This window comes from Rissa tridactyla, chromosome 4 (genome assembly GCF_028500815.1).
Source record: "Rissa tridactyla isolate bRisTri1 chromosome 4, bRisTri1.patW.cur.20221130, whole genome shotgun sequence".
Lineage (NCBI taxonomy): Eukaryota > Metazoa > Chordata > Aves > Charadriiformes > Laridae > Rissa > Rissa tridactyla.
The window spans coordinates 65511784-65526609 of NC_071469.1; the positions used below are offsets into that span (position 1 = coordinate 65511784).

At 37.5% G+C, this 14826-nt stretch overlaps 1 protein-coding gene across 6 annotated transcripts in view; it reads right to left on the bottom strand.

Moving 5' to 3' along the window:
- SLC38A6 (solute carrier family 38 member 6) overlaps positions 1-14826 on the bottom strand; it is a 46307-nt gene that overhangs the window by 19122 nt on the left and 12359 nt on the right. For 4 of the 6 annotated variants that reach the window (XM_054199888.1, XM_054199885.1, XM_054199883.1 and 1 more), the window contains exons 6-8: positions 5916-5994; positions 1037-1131; positions 508-566 (exon numbers count right to left, since the gene is read on the bottom strand). In XM_054199888.1, coding sequence (XP_054055863.1) covers positions 508-566; positions 1037-1131; positions 5916-5994 — 233 coding nt within the window. The remainder of the gene's footprint in view (positions 1-507; positions 567-1036; positions 1132-5915; positions 5995-14826) is intronic. The other 2 variants (XM_054199887.1, XM_054199886.1) reach the window with 1 other exon arrangement.

Below are 14826 nucleotides of genomic sequence, written 5' to 3' on the forward strand. Positions count from 1 at the left end.
GTCATTGACGTATTAATGAATCTTGTAAACTGCCTTAATGAAGTTCTAGTTTTCTTTGCCTTTTTTTGAACTCTGTCACTCCATTATACATGTAAATTTAATTTATTTGGAGTATATTAAATTTTCTTCTGCACTAGTTGCAGTAAGTAATAGTTAGAAGCTAAGAAAACAGAATTCCATTCCATTACTAGTAGGGATACAAAAGAATATGTGCCAGCTCCCTTCAATGCACCGTCAGCAAAACAAAAATATTGTTACATTTACCAGTCCCAAATATAATTATTTTAAATCTTTTCACATGTCTGAAAGTTCTTATACATTTCCATGCCTCAGCAAAACAAATGTAATCTGTCCAAGCAGGCACATACTGAACTTAAGGAAAACTCTCAATTTCACATAAAAAGTTAAGGGGGGACGGGAAGACAATTCATTTCAAACTGGGCTTATGAAAACATTCAAACAATAAGAAAAAAAAATAGATAAGCTGCGCACAGATTTTTAACTTACCACAAGAGCAAAGTACACCATAAAGAAAAATGATAAACTACTTGTGTAGCCAAGAAAGCCTGTAAAATAACAGTAAAAATAAAAGAGAATTTATAAGGAAAGTGATCCTAATGTACAGCTAAAGCTTTACATTTTAGGCATGTTTTCTATTACAGTGCTTGGTATCTGGGGCTTAGGACTCAGAATAACAACATTCCAACTGCCTGTCACAGATCATTTATGTAGTTTTGTAGGGCAGAATTAGAACTGGCTTACCACTAATGGCATGCTGTAAGTAAATGCAGCTCTTTAATGTTCTGCTGTAAAGATTTTATTTTAGTATTGCAGACAAAATACTACTGCAACCCAAGTAATAGGTTAACTAGGCAGGGCTGGAAGGCAGAACACACTACAACAACTTAAGTAATCCCCACCATCACCAGCCCCCTGCCAGTTAAAATAAATAAATAACCCATTAAGGTTTTAAAGTCTTCAACTATAATTGCTACTAAAGTAGAATAATATTCGCTTCTCTCCTTTAATTACTCACCAATTTTAGGAAGAAGTGCAAGAGGAAAAACAATGCAGACTGAAGTAATCAGCAGCAGCAGCCTCCCATCGAGGTACCAAGACCTGTTGGAAAATCTATTTATGATTGATACAAAGCTCAAGAGTCCTAAAAAACGTGTTCTACTTTAAAATTGTGACCTTAGACAAAATAACTGCTACGACAAGAAAAAAAATCATTTCCTGTCTCACATGCTATTTACACGAATTTGTATCCCTAGTTTCTATACTGTGACATAAAATAGAGCTCCTGGATAACGAGGAAGCAGAGCACCATCCCATAACGACCCAGCATTGCAGGCAATGCTGCATAGGCAAGTGCCTGCTGAGAAATAACATTATTTCTCAGCAGTTCAATATGCAAATCCCTAACTTTATTCAAAGCTACTGCTTTGAGGGCAAGGGTATTTCATACTCTACGGATTTCCAATAGAAGTACTTATAGAGTACACTATATGTATATCTATCTTGAATTGTATTACACTGAGTTGCGTATTTACACAACTGGAAGAAACAGAAACATTAATTCCCACTTACAGCTGAACTTCCCTTCCACTTTATTACTCCTACGTGACCTTAGTTCCTTACCATTTCCAAGAGGTGTGAAACAGAAAGCTAAACTACCCTTCCTACTTGTTTGGAAATTCAGTTATGTTTTCTAAACATACTAACTCTCTCTTCTGTCCAAGTTTCATTACACCTATCATCACAGGGTTCAATTAATAGAAGAAAACAAGTAAATCAACTTTCAGTTAATTTGAAATTTTGTTTGCTGTCCAGAGGTGATATATGCAAGAACAGAAATAAAGAGGACTTTCTCATCTTTAACTTTGCACAAAGCAATCACTCATTCTTTGTATACATCCACACAAGAATTAAAGGACAGAAGGGATGGAAATTATGATAATGAAATCTGCTACAATGTTTAAACATAAACTATGCATGTAAAAAAAAATTGTAGAGGCATATGAAGTCTTAATGCATTTAAAATCCATTCAGAGTATCAAAATCTCATCTCCAAAGTGAGCAAAGTACAGATGAAGAAGTTGTTAAGAAACAGAAACATCTTGAGGATGGCTCCCTCTAACTTGGTAATAACCATATCCTGTACTGATAAACATTTTGCACATCAGCCTTCAACTTTACTACCTATAAACACCTTGGCCTTTGACCTTCAAGTTTATTTAGTCCAGGATATGGTTAGCACCTAATAAACAGGCAGCACCTCAAGTTATCATAAGGAAAGTAGCATAACACCTGTATTAAAGAAAAATTACCATATAGGTATATTAACTACTGTCATACATCGTGGACAACCACTAGCATCACTCGTTTGAAAAAATATGCAATACAAAAACAGAGAAATGTCAAGGTTGAGGGCATCTTCACCATATCAAAATCAAAGTAACCCTTAAGTGACAATGTCTATATTAAAAATACATCACTCTTCAAAAAAACATATTACTAGCCTAGGTCTGCTACTGCTACAGTGAAAAAGCAACTTTGCCAAGATCACCTTCCTGCTGTAGTATGCTTCACGTTGTTATCATTTAGCATTCACATTTTTTAAACTTTTTCTTTCTTTCTTGTATGGTGGATGTTCAGATTAGGAGGAACAGCATCACAGCAGTAGGCAGAAGTATAATGAATGCTGCAGTATGTGCACACGCGGGACCTCTGCTTTAAGTCTCCTGATTCTAAGCATGCAGCAAATCCACAGTTGCCATCATAGCTCACAACTTAAGCAGGACAGAGAAAAAAATTATTTTGGTTACTCTATGCCAAATTAAAAAAGATTTGTGGGGGAGGGAGGAAAAGAGAGAGAAAAACTGCAATGACATGACAGGAAGGAGAAAAAAATAATTTTGTGAACTGCGTCATTTTGGAATATGGATTCTTTATTAAAAAATACCTCAAAGAACTGAATAGTAGACCATCTACCAGTTATCCAAAAACTTGGCCATTCTTACTCAAAATACTGTTGTTACAAAGGCAGAAAAGATGTTTTGATATTGCCTTTAAAATCAGTTTGATCTGCAAATTTAATCCTATATGATAAAAGCGTTCCAAATATGAAATATGGAATATAAATCCTTGACTCTACTGAAAATGCTTTGGCATGCAGATGTTCCTCTTCCCTCCCCCATATTTTAACTAAAAGCAGACATTTATAAATTGCTTTAATTTCATTCCTGAATGCAACAGGACAAGAGATTCATATGTTCTAAATTAGGATCTTACTCTCAGTCCATATCAATTATATAACACATGAGCAAGACAACTTAATTGCATCAATCATATCCTCCTGACAGGGTCATTAAATGTTAACAGAGGGCTCACAAATTACAACTTCTTAACACAATCCTCATTTGAAACTATGCTCATGTCATCAAAACTATGTGGAATTCTTGTTATGCAGACAGACTGCAACATCTCAACTCACAATTAACAAGTGCTCATATTGTACGTTTTTGTTTTTTAATAAAGACATGAAGATGTATTATACACTGGCTCTCAGCCTTTCTAACATATGCACACCTGCTAATCTTTACCTATAAAAATAATTCAATACGTAAAACCTGCTTTAAATGGCTTTTCCAAATGTATGGCTTGGGAGGGTTTATGCATAGAAAATATTTTTACAGCTAGTTTAACTGACACTTTTGATACGTTATAACTACAGTTAAAAGATAAATTCTGCACCCAAATAAAAGCATATCAGATGCTGTAACGACTTAACAAAAACAGAACAGTTGTACAACCACATCTGGAAACAACTGGTCCAGTTAAAGAAATTTAATCTAGTTTGATTTGTCTAGTTTGTCAATATTTATGCCCTTTGCATGAGTAAGTTGCTTCTTAGGCTTGATATTTGATTACCTATTTTTGTTGGACAATTTCCTAAAATTTAAAAACTCTGTTGGTAAAAAACTACTCTTAACATCTGTGAAGAAATACACAGAAACAAAAGATCATGATCTACCATGGCAATTAGTATGACAAAATATATGAAATACAGAAGTGGGCATACAGAGAAGGGCAGCTGTGTGCGTGTACCTGGAATACTGCTTAACCACTGCATGTGAAATATTTGCTTGGGCAAAGAATAGAGGAGTCAAATTGTGTCAAATAAACATTTATCAATGGAAGAACTCCCAATAATAGAGGCAGAAACAGGGTAAGATCCAGGCTGACAATCAGCTTACCACTTGAACTGTGGTTAGTATTCCTATGGACAACTTCAGCTCTTTCTAAATGCAAAATTGAACTTCATTCCCATCTCAAACTCTAATTTCAGCCAAGGAAGAAGTATGGATGGTGGCAGTGCTGGCAGCACACTGAGAACTACTATGGCTCAGATGACTTGTAACAACCAGTTCAACCACCGTAATCTGTCTGTGCCCACCAGCGTCCGCATTCAGAACATCTGCACTAGGACCCTGATAAACAGCTAAAGCTGGCAGGAGTGTTAGACGGCTTAATCAAAGAGTTGTTTATACTGCCTTTTTTAGACAGAACCATCCTTTGAGCAGTATGCATGCACGTGGGACCTCCAGATTCTACCTATTATGAGTTTTCATAAGCTGTTAGTTTAAAATGTATCTTTTGGGAAAAGTCACTTTGCATAAACAGAACTGACATAAAATTAAAAACAGTAGTAAGTGATGTTACATGCTAAATTTGGGGACAGACTGGAACAGACGTGCAGCAGATACGGTAGCAGGCTCAACGCCACTGCATAGGAACAGTGGAGTTAAAAGTATGATCTTGAAGGAGACGGTGATAGCACCCACTGAAAAGCTGGTGACTACCACAGCTGGAAGAGGTACGTTAGCAGACTAAAAATTACATACACGTATAAAACATGATAATTAAGAAAAAAAAAAAAGGGCCCCTTAGTGAAAACATATTATTGCAAGGGCCAGGAGGGCAGAAAGACAGAAAGCAAGATTACCACCACACTTTACTTCTTGAAATGTTCGCTATAAAATGGAAAATTATAAATGACAAAATTAAAAATGAATTAAAGCACCTTTTAAAAAAAATAATTTCAACCCTAAAATTCACCCACGACATTCAGGAATAATACAAGCATCACACAGCCTTGAGACAATTTCACCACATTTCAATCCAGAGAAAGTTTTGAGCTCAAAACATCTGAAAATAGCAGTCTGGAAAAACAGCCATAACACAATCTAAGATACGCTGTTGTGAATGACAGCAGCACTGGAACAACTCAAACCAGATATTTCAGTGCAGAAGCTGCAATGTTTGTCTTAGCAAAGGCACAGATTTCTTGCGACAGTTCTGACAGAAATCTGAGGGACACCGTCCTTTCACGCAGCTTTATAGCTCAATTGCGAAGAATAATTTCTTTACTGGGAGCCAAGTTACAGAATTAGAAACCAAGTCTGGAAACCTGGCATTTTTCCCAAAACAAGTCCAATTACTGGAGCAAGACAACAAAATATTTAAATTTAAATGTCTGCCGGTTTTTGTACTGTGGTTTTGAAATATGTGAAATGATAACATGACAGCAGTTAAAATGTTTCTCCTCCTCTCCCTCCTGCTTCCCATTTTACATTTTTACGGAAGGGAGATTTCTGTAGATGGAGTTTTGCCACTGACTTTAAGGTCGTCTGATGGGAAATTGCTAAGAGGAAAGAATCAGACTCCGGGTGTGTGTGCTGCAGAGGGCTTGCACACGCCAAATACATTTCATGTTCCAAGAACTCCTGTAAATAACTAATTTTTTTAGCATGCGAGATCAGAGGGAAGTGTCAGTACCCATCTCCTCCAGCAGTCCTGAACCACTTTCTTCTTCAAGACAAATACAGAATGTATAAAGCATTCTTCCTTACCCACTCTCGTCTCCACTTAGGAATTCCGCAACAGCACCAGGAAGTTCAGACTTAACAATTAAAAGATAGGATGACATAGCTGCAAACAGAAGCAGAACAGATTTAGTAGAGGAATACCAGTATCTCTGCTTGTAACAATTAGCATGGTTTAACCAGAGCGGTAATGACTGTAACATCTCAGATGTATATTAGACACCGCGGCACCAGAATCAGAGTTTATTTTCTTATACGCTTCCTTTAAAAATAGCTGCAAATCCCTGAGTATTGTACTGATGTTAGCTAACGCCTCCAAAGAGACTGTTACGATGTAAGTCTTGAAGCAAGGAAAACATAATCCAAAGGACTAAAAGGCAAAACAATATAAAAATATAAGCCTGACCTTTTACCTGGGAATATGGACCCACAGGCTAAGGACAGGCTACAAGGCTGTAGCACTTCTCCTTCCTCTTTACTCTTTATAAGACGTTGTTAATGATGAGAGTAAATAATAAAATTTGTTTCCATCAAAACAATAGGGTTTTTTTAAAGACTCAGTTTTCATTGTTGCTCAATTGCTGTTACACTAAATAAATCTATGACAGAAATTTAGAGACAAGAGAAAGATTTGAAAGGTTCTCTATCTACTGGATGGTTTGACTCTCGGAGGTAAGAGGATTGTGACTGTAAGAGGTAAGAGATAGTGACAGATCTCTGCTTCTTGCTAAACCCACCACCAAGAAGATCCCAGTAACAACATAAAATGCAAAACTATACAAGAAGTGCGAATCAGAAGAGAAATTGTTTGTTACTCTTACAGGAGTATTGACTTGAAATTAACGATTTAGAATTTTATTCAGAGGAAAGCAATCATGCATACACATAAATCCAAAAGCTACTTCACGGTATCACTTTTCTCCTTTACTATATGAAATGATCAAAGGCATAAATAAGATTTTTTTTTTCAATTACAGCTTATATTAACCTGATACCTTCACATACTGTTCATGTCACTTTTTTCTTTTACATAAGCAGCAAGTATGTATACGAATAAAAACCAGCAGAAAATTACTCAGAAAAATCAAGCTTTACAAACAGGTTCAACGAATATCAAAGCCTACATGAAACTTACTTCCATCCTTTCACAGCAAGTGATTTTAGCAATGTGACAACAAAAGTTTAGTTACATTTAAAATTTGACAAAAAGTCATCGTTTGTATTCAAATTTTACTGTTCTATATTTACTAATTCTCTAGACTTTTACTGTGGTTTATTTATTAATGCTTCAAAATTAAAACATAAATTTTAAAGAGGTAAACCAGCAAACTCACATAAGTTGATTTTTTAATAAGTTTGTTTGGGTTTTGTGTTGTTTTTTTTAAAAGGAATGTTTTGAACCATAAAAAACAGTGCGGACTCGGACACTGCTGTACTACAGCAGTTAATGTTAAATTTTGAAGAAAGGGAATGTGGTCTCTATAAGGAAAGCAAATTCTATTAATACAAAGTGACATCTACCTACTGCAAGGTTAAATTAAAACCATTTGGTAGGTCACTAAATAAGGAAATATTCACTCCTTCATAATTAAAAGCTCTGTTTTTTCCAATATTCAAGTATATTTCCCTGTTGACACGTAGCTGTTGATTCTGTCTGGTGAGATATTTGCCTGCTGTCCTAATTTTACTTTCCTATTTGCATACAACAGAATGTAGATTCAACCACAGAGAACCTTACAGCATTATTTCTAAATCACCAGAACTTATAAGTAAATTAACACAATTTCTCACACTAAGCTACAGGCAGATCCATATTTCACCCTAAGCAAAGACAGATTTTTAAAAAATTGGGGGGAGGGCGGCTAAATTCCTCTAAATTATAATTCAACTTTATTTATCCATTAGCCGCCTTTTTTGTATTATACTTTATACTCTGCAAGTCAGAATTTTCATAGATATATGTCCTTCAGAAAGATTTCAAGATTAGTTCTTTTGCAGCCTCAGCTGCAGAAAGCTTCAAATTAATTTCCAGATCAGATTTCCTCCTAATATGCAATCTGTCAGTCTTCCCTTGCATTCCTATTAGCCTCTGGCTAATCATTTGATCACTTATCCTTTGTTGTGCGCTTACTCTTTGTTTTTAAAAGAGGAGTCCTATTTCACTGAATTCCACTCCTAAGTAGGGAACCAATCGTGTACCAAGAAACTTGCACATGCTAAACATTTGTATGCATCCTTCTTCCTTTCCCTGGGCATATGGGAAACAATCTCACATAGTAGGATTTTTTTTCTCCCAGTTTACATTCTCTTGTTTGTTCTAGAAGATGAAGAAAATAAACAATAAATAATTTATATCCTGATGCTTAGATAAGACCATGAATCTCATACATAAACCTGAGCAGGACGCCCACACTAACTACCGTTTAAAAAGTCAAATCCTCCTTTTTCTTCCCTTACACACACAGTTGTAATTCTCCTCACAAGCAACAGCTTCTTGTAGCTTTACTCAGCGTGAAAAAAGTAAGAGACACTAACCACTGTGTAACTCTCTGAAACACATTACAAAGTAAGCAGAGAACATTGTTTGTTTTTTAAAGCTCAAACCGAAACAGCAAAGCGTCTTGAAAAAGGGCATAGCAACTTGAAAAATTATGTCAAGTAGGAATAAAGTGCATACAGTACGACAGACAAAAGGTCATGTATCTTTGCTCCAAATACGAAATTTTACTTAACTTCCCTGACGCCCACCACAACAAAAGGCATGTCAAGTTAGATTGTAAAAATTAAACGTCAGCTATCCTTGGCAGCCTTAACATATAACGGAAGGAAGAGATTACACAGTCACAAGGCTAAACTGTGACACAAGTGAACACAACAAAATGCCTACCTCGTGCTTTGATTTATTCCACTTTGAGATACTGACTTCCTCTGTCGTTTTAAAAATAATTTTAATGTTTTAATGGCTAACTTTTATGGCACTTCTTACCACATACAAAAATTACAATAAACGCACATTCATCTTCAAAAATTAAGCATTCAAAATAAAATTAGCAATGTCAGAAGCAACATTCCCTTCAGAGTTCTCCCCTCTTGCATGCACATAGCACGCGAGAGCAGAACTTACAGCTCTGGCAACCCAGTCTCATCCCCTAAACTGAAAAAGAATGTTATGTTTTCTTCGTGTCACCTTCTCTTTGCAACATGATACATCTATCTTTAGCACTGAATGAGACAGGTTTCCTGCAGAATGAATGGTGTACAGTGATGTAGTTTGAGGCTTTAGCAATATGCAGATGCAACAAGTGCTGAACTACAACCATGTGAACAACCTTCATATAGTCGCTTCCTAATTTTTAGGTCATAAATTTGCATATATTATGCTGTATTTAAATAATTTTCAGTATGCACCAAGAGGTACTTGATGGAAAACGAAGCAGGTTTGAACTTCTCAATAGGCCTTGTCACAGAAATGCCATAAAGCAGTATTCTGCAGAAATCAAAATAATATTGCTACTTTATTATTCAAGAGGCTTACCACTGACTTGAAAGCAGCAAGAAATCACATTCTTAAAATATGTATCACTTTGCCATGTTCTGACAACTTGGTATTAGCTCTTCAGCAGAAAAAAAGATGCTTGTAAAACATAAAATAGGGTACTGGTTTTACACTTGCATTATCATAACCTGCAATGCCACTATGAGATATTACTTCCTATAAATATACATACCATGCATATAGTATTTAGAACATCCTTATTGTGCTACAATATTGTTCAACACTGAGCACATGTGCCTTACCTGAAAAAACATTAGTTGCTGGAGAGAAATGAAGCCAAAGCTATGTTTTTTTTAAAATTGTCCTCAAAATACCTCTTCAGGGGCAGCCCAATCTTAAAATCAAACATGGGAGTGGCTTTTTGGTAACGAGAAAAGGAAGTATAACTTTTCCTTACTATCCTACCCCAAAAAGATAAATTGCTTACGTCCACAGCAATGATGTAGGAGAATATGTACATTAAACTTACGTGTAAACACATAATTTATTCCTTCCTTAGAAAATGACTGGTGATAAATCCCTTCATTGAATGGACTGAATCTAACTCTTCTGGTTAGTTTTTCCTCATCTACCACTGCAGCTGATCATTAATTAGAGTGCTATAAAGATGTCTCACGTTATTAAGCACTGTGCAAAAATGGAACCAAGCTGCCCTGCAGACCTCAAGCAGGAGAACATTAGGGGGCTGGGGAAAACCAGCCTGTATAATGCAGCCACACTGGCACTTCAGCTTCTACTTAAAAGAAGATTGAGGATTGAGGAGTCAGGACAAGTAGACAGAGCAATTTCGATTCTCATCTGGGGGAATACCAGATATGAGATTCCTCACAAATGCCTACAGATAATTCAGATAAATGAAAATACTTATAACTCTCATCCTCTAAAGAGTTTAGGTCCCTATTTTTCCCAAAATACTGAAAAGATTAGAGGCTGAAAGACAGAAATATCAGAATAAACAGTATAGGTTGCTGCACACTCCAGCCCAACTGAGCTGAATCTTTCATAGCAACTGCATGTGAGAAACCCCTTTAGGCTTGCGTCTCCCTTTGCTGGTATGGAGATTGTTTAAAATCTAATCCGTCCTCATCCAAACAATGTGACAAAGTTAAAAAGGAAAGCAGGGAAGGATTTCAAGAAAGAAAGTGAAACGAGAGAGGATTTGGGGCAAGCTCCCATTTTTACTGTTCAAGAATTAGAACGGAATAGCAAGATAGAAAATACTTCAGTATTGCTCCTCATAAGTAATTTGAATTGTGGAAAGATCAGGAATGATGCATAGATGCCACTGAAAACCATCAACTATTTAAGGACACATGATGTAAGGGCTAAAGAGCGTGCTCTTTTATTTTCATTTTGCAATGAATCCCCCGCATACTCAATTTTAAGAAGTCTCCCAATTACCTGATGTATTGTTTTTAATATTTCCTCTTAGTGGAAGCTGAAAAACTGAAAAAGATTATTGGGATCGCTTATTTGGTTTTAAATACAGATGTAGACTGGGATGTGCAAAAAGAGATGTAATGCTCATTCACGTGGAGAAGTTCTAAGACCAGAAATAGGTTGTCAAATTCTTTGCTAGTCTTCACGTTATGGGCACTCATCCTGATGAATTTCCACTCCCCCGATCCCCTTTCTTTCTAAGTTTAGCTTTTATCTGAATTACACGCCAACCCTAAATGAAAAAAAAAAAAAAATTAAAAAAGGAGAAAAAAAAAAAAAGGAAAAAAGTCCTTCTTATTCCACTGGGAACACATGGGCAGCAGACTTCTTTTGCTAAAACTTCATTAGTTTAATTGTATTTGTACAGTTACGCTAATAAAACTGAAATGTTTTCTACACAGGTCATCGTACCTTCCATTCTGAAGTATAGCTGCAGGTTAGGATTTTCGTTGGGTTTTTTATTTAAAGCAGGCTTAATATTCTTTACAGTATCAAACCTTCCAACAACCATTCACTGCGATACAAAAACACAAGAGCATGGGTCATCAATTGTTAAATTAGTACAGGAGCTGACAAACCTGCCCTTAATTAAGGCAGCTCCGCACTGGAAATCCTCACTTTGAATCCGTAAGAATAATTAGGCTTTCAAGTCAAAAGCAAACGGCACTGTGAAAACAAAGATTCAGGTTTGTTTGAAAACAAAATTAGATTTTCCATACTTGAAGGAAGTTCCGTAATTTCTTAAGGTATTAACAGTGCAGGCCTCAGCATGTAACAAGCTGTATTTTATTCTTGTGTGATTTGCACCATTCATTTATTTTCAAAGTTTGTAGAGTATTGTACTCTGATTACAAAAAGAAGGATATTCTGACCCGTCCACTCAAAAAAAAAAGTAATTGCTCCATTTAAATTTGAGACAAATTTTGTACATTAAATTGTACAATTAAATTGACAATTAAAACTAAATTTCAGAATGGATGAACTTGGGGGGTGGGGTGGGGTGGGGGGAGCAGGAATAATTTGCAAAACAAAAATGCCCAATTGATAAAGACGAGGTAGCTTTGGTTTTGGGTTTTTCTAACACACGCACAGCATGTATAAATACTGACAGAGAACACACATATACACCTCCTCCCCAAGCAAATTCCTAAATTAAATATTTCATTGTTTACCTCACAATAAAAAAAAAAGAGGGGGTGTGGGGAATAAAGCAGGAGAAGGCTGGAGGTTCCCGGGAGGCGGCCGGACCATGCGAGGCCGGGCAATGCCGGCAGATGGTGGTGCGGGAGCGCGGCTGCTCCCCGCCAGCCCCGCCATCCCCCAGGCGTTTTCATGTGTGCTTTTTCCAGCGGTGACGCCTCCTGATTTACTTCGGGAAGCTTGAAAAATATGAACTACCCAAATGTAAATACGTATTTAGCATGTACTACACTCATAGCAGGGTTTCTGTGTATTGTCCGTCACGTTGACTCTATTAACAGGCCATAAAATGCAGCTAAAGAACTGAATCTCCCATCAGAACTAATCCTGTAACTTCTATTTACTGCCTTCAGCATTCAGGCAGACCCAAGGATAAAACAGCGCTCCAGGGATACAAAACAATCTTTTTTCCTTATTGCTTATTCTTAACAAAGAAGAAAGAGTTGTACCTTTGAGGACATGTTAATTGCAGAATACCGAAACAAAATCTGCAAGCACCAGTTACAGAAATTACACTTAATTAAACTGTGTTTATACCAGAAAGCAAGTGATTCTTTGTAGAACTAAGATAGCTGTCTGGAAAGCTTAGTTCCAAAGAGCAACTGCAATGATCATTTGGGTACGCACCAAGAAAAGACTAGTTAGTTACTCATACTGATCCACAGCACAAGAATTCCCCTGTGTATCTCAGCCTATTCAAAGGAATTGAGAAAAACAAGGTCTGTTGCAAAAAATCCTCACGCAGACCACCTATGCTACGTGGCCGTACTGCAGGTTCTCCTGTTGCCCTTAATCCCACTGCTAATAAATATTAAATAATTAAACTCATGTTCTCAGTAGTTTCAATTTATGTTTCTGTGTATCACAGCTACCAGGCCCTCTGGGCCCGGTGGTATCTCCCTACAGCAGTGACCTTCAGCTGATACCAGCCCACAGCCCAGAGGAGTATGCTGTAAAACTCTCCACATACTTCCTGCTAGACCTCAGTGCTGAAGATTTGTTAGTGTTGGCAACAGACTGAGAGCTGCTCTTGTGCAATACTTTATTGTGTTTGTCTCCATTTTTCCACCAGCCTTGCTAAAATAATTTCTTCTCTAACTTCATTACATATGCTTTAAGATTCCTACCGATTTTCCCTCGGACACGGCTGTGGACTGTCCTCCTTTTCAGTCACATCTACAGAGAAGACAATTCCAGGAGGAGAAATTCCCGTCTTCCTTCCCCTCTTTGGAAAGGATCTAGGAAGCTCACAGAAGTTCCCCGGCAGGAGAGGGGGAAGGGCCATGTGACGCCGAGCCACGGCTTTGGCCCACTGTGCCTCATCCATCACTTCCTAGAAGCACAACGCTATTAAAACAATAGTGGGGACTCCGTCCAACTCCAGGCGCTCCTGGGAAGGATTACATAAAGAGCCAGCCGAGCCATGTAACTGAGAGTTTTCCATGGCAGCTTCCCTCCCTCCTTCTACATCTCCAGGCGTACAACTTCCCCAAGGGCCCTTGCTGATCTTAGAGGGCATGTGACAAGACCTGAGGTCCTTGAAGGTCTTCTGCATGTGTTATGGTTTGAGGAACCCACATCAGTTTATTGTCATTTAGACAATTATTCTCTCACCCAATGACCCCTCCCGACCCGGGAAGGGTAATCAGGGCAAAATAAGGAAACCAGAGGGCTGAAATATAAACAGATTTAATAGAATAAGACTAGATAATTAACATTAATAACACTAAAGAACCAGCGTTGATACCAATATAAAATATACAGGGATGATACTCAGCTGATTATACCAGCAGGAAGCTGTGCACTCCCAGCAGTGGACAGCAAACGTTGGGCACTGTGAGCGCTACGGCTTCGGGGGGAAGGGAAGGGCCCAGGGGTCTGGCACCGGGGCAAGGAGTTGTCAGGGTGGCAGCCATCATGGAAGAGAGAGCGCTCCTCAGCAAACTTTCTAATTTATACTGAATACAACGTTCATGGTATGAAGTAATCCTGTTGGCCAGCCTAGGTCGAGTGCCCGGGTCTCTCTCCTCCTCATCCCTGTACCTGGCTAGCTCAAAAACACTGACACCTTGAAACCCACATACCACAGCTGGCTATAAAGTAAATATTTTCACAAAATCAGACACTAGAGTCTTCTAGAAGTGCAGTTTCCCGAAGCATTAGAAGAGACCTTACCAAAAAGTAAAATTACTGAAAGAGAAATTAATCCTGTGTCACTCAAACCAGGACAGCATGGCAGGCAAGAAATGGACATTTGGAAGATCACCCCACTTAGACCTGGGGTGAAAGGAAAGGCTCGGCAGCAGTGGGTGAACAAAACAACAGCCTGGTAGCATGCAATTTGATTGTTTCCTTTCTAGTGTCCGCTCTGCAACCCCACAGACACACTAACGCTCTTTCAAGAACAAGGCAGTTCACATGTAACTAATCATGAGTTATTTAGATTAAAGGGCTGATGGATTGGGCCAAAATACTGACAAATAGAATATAAAAATTAATAGCACTGGCCATCCCATTCAACCTTTTCACTTCGCTTTATTAATAAATGCTTATATTGCAAGAACAATATATATATATTTTTTATATATATATATATGATAGAAGGAAAGTTATCCAATATTCTAAAAGCTTTATTTGTCAATGTTCTAGAAAGTCTTTAAATCACAGTATTTAAGGTGACCTTAATTTAAATTCGGATATTGCAAAGTTAATCCGTTATCCTGATGCATTCTTAGTTAATCC